General features: G+C 43.2%; 1 protein-coding gene across 2 annotated transcripts in view; it reads left to right on the forward strand.

The window, feature by feature from the left end:
• Positions 1 to 4,679, forward strand: part of LOC126386073 (F-box only protein 15-like) — a 12,487-nt gene that overhangs the window by 3,755 nt on the left and 4,053 nt on the right. For both annotated transcript variants that reach the window (XM_050038192.1, XM_050038193.1), the window contains exons 3-6: positions 919 to 1,023; positions 1,167 to 1,394; positions 3,884 to 4,072; positions 4,148 to 4,271. In XM_050038192.1, the coding sequence (XP_049894149.1) occupies positions 919 to 1,023; positions 1,167 to 1,394; positions 3,884 to 4,072; positions 4,148 to 4,271 (646 nt within the window). The remainder of the gene's footprint in view (positions 1 to 918; positions 1,024 to 1,166; positions 1,395 to 3,883; positions 4,073 to 4,147; positions 4,272 to 4,679) is intronic.

Consider the following 4,679-nt stretch of genomic DNA (forward strand, 5'->3'; position numbering starts at 1 on the left):
CCCCCCAAATCCCACTTGCAATCTTTCTTTTTGTCACAACAGGACATATTACTGTATTTTTTAAGCAGATGATCAATACTACCATCAGATTGATGAAATTGACCTTGATCTGCGCCATAAAACAAATATTGGGCGTCTATGGACGTATGTGGGGCTTAGGCCTATAGATATGAATATGTAAACGTACGCTTGTTTCTTCTGTTTGCCACATGTGCATATTGACATTAATGGTAAAACAAAAAAAAGTGCCGCCGTGTCCACATATGTTCATGACCACGCACGAGTGTCTGGTAAGGTGGTACTCATAACCTTTCTTCAAGGTTGGCAGGTCTGTGTTTGTAGTATTCCTAGAGTATTTTATGCTTATATGACACAGCTGTAAATCACACGTGTCATACCCAAGTCCTCCTTTCCTTCTGTGTTAGAAAATCCAAAATGAGTCCAGATGTTTGATTTAAACGCTGATGGCACATTTCTGATTTCTGTCTCCATCTTTGTTTTGATGAACTTCCTGCCAAATGCCGCTGACTGAGACCTCTGCTGACCTCACCAGGACTAATAAAGCAACTGATTTTATTATTCTAGGACCAAAAGTTGTATTATGTGTATTAGGAAAAATAAATGATGTATATAATAAAGGATCGATCCAATATAGCCTCGCAAAATATCGTGATGCGATGCTGTATAGATGTTTTCCCCCACCCCAACTTGTAGTAATCATCTGAAACATGGTGGCTACAGGTGTGGCTACCTGTACATCCTGGCCACTGCATCTTGACTCTCTCCACTTTGCCTTCAGCATCTTTGAGCTCACATTTAGTGGAGCTGCAGGCGCACTCGCTTCAACACTCAGCTGCAGGTGGAATAAAAACAGTGGCATCAGTTCTTCGCAGTGACACTTGGTTACTTCCTCCACAGGCTGCCGCATGAGATCCTGGTGAAGATTTTCTCGTACCTGGATGCCACCTCGCTGTCTTACATCAGCCACGTCAGCAAGCTGTTCTCCCAGCTCTCCAAGGATGAGTAAGTCTGACAGAGTCAACACAGCCCAACATTCAGTAGTTCAGTATTTGAATCAGAAGTCATAACTGCCCCGCACAGTGCTCGTATGTTTCTAGTACGCTGTAAGTAGCACTTGACTTTGTTTCTACCTTCTGTCATCACAGTGTCATATGGCGTGGGATTTACATGTCAGAGTTTGGGTGTCGAATGTGGAATCTGAAGCCAGCAGCACCGAGGGTGGACCCAGCGGAGGTGGAGGGTTACTCGACGGGCCACTGGAAGGAGAAATACTTCAGGACTGTGAATGCGACGGAAATGAACATGTGGAGGAGAGAGATGATAAATGTTCGGCCCTTCACTGGGTTACCGTGGAGGACAGACGGGTTCCTCAGGTACGTGAGGTCGTCCAGTTGATCAGTTTTTCCTTTTTAAGGTTTTGTTTACTTTTTGATTTATTTCCTTTTTGCAGATTTTCATTTGTTTGAGTTCATTTCTGTGAAAAACATCACAGAGACTAGAAACTATCTGTAGTTAGATTATCCATCATAATCACATTTAGGGCCCTATTTTTGTGTTTCTGTTTTTCCTGACCCTGAAATGTTCCTCTGTGTGGTGTGTTCAGGCTGTCAGCAAACTTATCATTTTGTTGTTGTTTTTATCACTCTGTGTTCCCTCTCTAAATTCAGAGGTTTTGTAGGTCAGTGAACGCAGCACAGGCAGAACTCTTCATGAGTTGTTCTTCCCTCAGCAGCAGTTTGTGGGGTTTGAGTCGTGGGGCGGATAATTGACCTATGGCTAAGTCCCGCCCTCAAACACGATGAGCCAATCACAGTGCGTATAGCCATTCCCATACACTGGGACATTCTCTGCCTGGACGTCCATTGAAATGCATTACAGAAAGTCAGTTTTGTTCGGTTTTATGAGCTTTTTCTGAGATTTGAAGTTTAAAAATGGTCAAACGGTGTGCATGGGGTACATGCAACTCTGACACAAGGTATCCTGAGAGGCTGGGCGACCAGGTGTATTTTTTACACTTTAAACCACATCTCAACCGAGAAAAGTGTCTCCTTTGGATAAAGTTGTGTGGTAACGTTAGACCACAACATCAACTCAACGTGAATAAGATTAACAATGATGTCTACATCTGTTCTAAGGTAAGTCAACATTGTGTTTGAGGCAACATATTGTCACTTTGCTGGAAAGAAATATAAAGTTATCTTTAACATCTCTAGCTAACGTTAGCTAAAGTTAGCCTAACGTTAGCTCCTAGCTGCGTTGTTCATCATGTCACCTTGTTTGCTGGGAGTTCATTAGCCTATTTTGTTCTAGTTTTGTACTTTGGTGATCGTACATCATTGTTAGCTGTTGTCCAAAGGGCTCTAGTTAAGCTAACGTTAACTTCTGGAGCTTAGCTTCATTAACTTATCTGTAATGGCAGAGATAACAAAGGTTGGCAAACGTTATGCTGAATGATTCAGTGTAAATACTGTAGCACCAAACTAACGGAGAGACACTCTTGGTAAAGATGGTAAAAAGGCCGTTATCCTTTTCTCATATTCTGAGCCAAAAACCTTAACTTCAGTGGCACTTTAACTTGTTGTCTTTGATGGTGACGGCAACCAGATGCGGTTCACAAGCGTACACTGTGACCTGTAAATTTTGGCTTGTAATTTAAGCTTTTCATCGACCTTCTCAACAATAAAATGATGAATATATCCCTCCAATGCGTAGTTTAGGCCCTTTTGGTTACTTCTCAATGACATCTGATCGTTATGTCTCCAAAAATCATCAGTTGCCTCCTGTGAAATGCCGTGTACTGTGACACCTGCCATAGCGCCGTTCACTGAATGTTGATAGTTTGTCTGAGTGAGTGGAGGGGGGCGTGGCTTAGCCATAGATCAATTGATCAGTAGATCTGATCAGAGCTGAGGCCTGTACTATGAAGCCAGTTCAACTTACCCAGGATATATTCTCATTATCTGGTCTGACTAACCCGTCACATTGGCCGTCTAATAACAGATACTACAAAGCTGGTTGTCAACTAGTTCAGTCAACTCTGGGTTTTCCTATCCAGCCACCAGTGTGTTCATGTGAAAGAGGCAGGCTGTTAATTATGAGTGACATCATCAGAACCATTAATAAAGTAGGCTGCTTCATATCATGTGAGATGAAACAGTGAGACAGTAAAATGTCAGTGGCATGGGATCTAAATGTTTTATATCTTTGTAAACGGTTTGTGAAGACATCAGCAGCTACTTTCTGACATTCATTGACCAAATGATTAATTAAAATAAGGCAGATTGATGATAATTATAAAATAATAATTTTTGAAGCCCCACTTTAAACCAGTGTGGATTTTGGGAAAAAGAAAAAGTGTATTTTATTTTATTTTTTATTTTTTTTAAGATATTTTTTTGGGCATTCTTTGCCTGTAATGGACAGGACAGCCAAGTGTGAAAGGGGGAGAGAGAGAGGGGATGACATGCAGCAAAGGGCCACAGGCTGGACTCAAACCCGGGCCGCTGCGGCAACAGCCCTGCACCTGGGGCGCCCGCTCCACCACCAAGCCACCGACGCCCCAAGAAAAAGTGTATTTGTTTGTTGTTTTTGTGTGTGTTTAAAGGTTTGTCCAGCAGCCAAATCTCAAAGGTCACAGGTTAATTCACAGACCTCAGTAACTTTAGTCAGATTGTGTGTTACCACAGCTCTTCTTTTTCTAAAGCCACTCTCACCTGCTTTAGACGAGTGCTCATGATAAAGGAACAGACTCACATCTACATTTGGCTTCTCAGGGCTGTAAATCCAAGTAGCTCCCTAAAACACATGAGAACTTGGGAAACACTACATCTCACTCTCCTCTTATGTTGTGTGTTTTTTCCAGGGAACTGCATGTGAGCTGGGTGCTGACGGTGTGTGATTGGCGGGGGCAGGAGGTAACGATAAAGCAGAGCAAAGCGTTGTTCTTCCAGTCCTCTGTGATCGTCCGCTGGAGTGAAGGAAGGTTCCCCAAATACCATCACATCAGAGACATGAAGCTGTACGGAGTCAGGAAGGAGACGCTGAAGACCAGGTGAGATACACTTCCTTCCCCCTGTACAAGGCCTCATCCCTTCCTTCACCACTCCCTCCTCTTCCTCTCCATCAGGCCCGGCTGGCGCTCTCTGATCTTAAAGCTCGACATGAGGACTCGGCCTGCTCGGTTCATTGACAGAGACAAAGCAGTCAAAGTGATGCATCACCAGCCAGGCTTCGTCGTAGGCGTCTGGAGGGTGAGTGTTGAGCACATGTTTTAATGGCTGCAACAGAAATGGAAATATTCAGCATTTTATTCACACTCATAAAAAGTCAGCCTGACATATCTGTGTTCTGAACCTAACATTAGTCACATGCACGTTAAAGTGTAAATAGTTGAAGAGGTCGTGAGACTGAGGGTTGTGCAAACATAATGATGTGTTAATGTGCAGAAGAAGACCAGAGGCCGAATGCATAAAGCAATTTAAGGTTTTCCTTAAAACCCAGTTAAGGTTTCAGTCGCACAAAACATACTTAAGTCTTCTCCTTAAAGGGATAGTGCACCCAAAATGTAAATTCAGCCATTATCTACTCACCCATATGCCGAGGGAGGCTCAGGTGAAGTTTTAGAGTCCTCACATCACTTGCAGAGATCCAAGGGGAGA

The sequence above is a fragment of the Epinephelus moara genome, chromosome 24, assembly GCF_006386435.1.
Source record: "Epinephelus moara isolate mb chromosome 24, YSFRI_EMoa_1.0, whole genome shotgun sequence".
Classification (NCBI taxonomy): Eukaryota; Metazoa; Chordata; class Actinopteri; order Perciformes; family Serranidae; genus Epinephelus; species Epinephelus moara.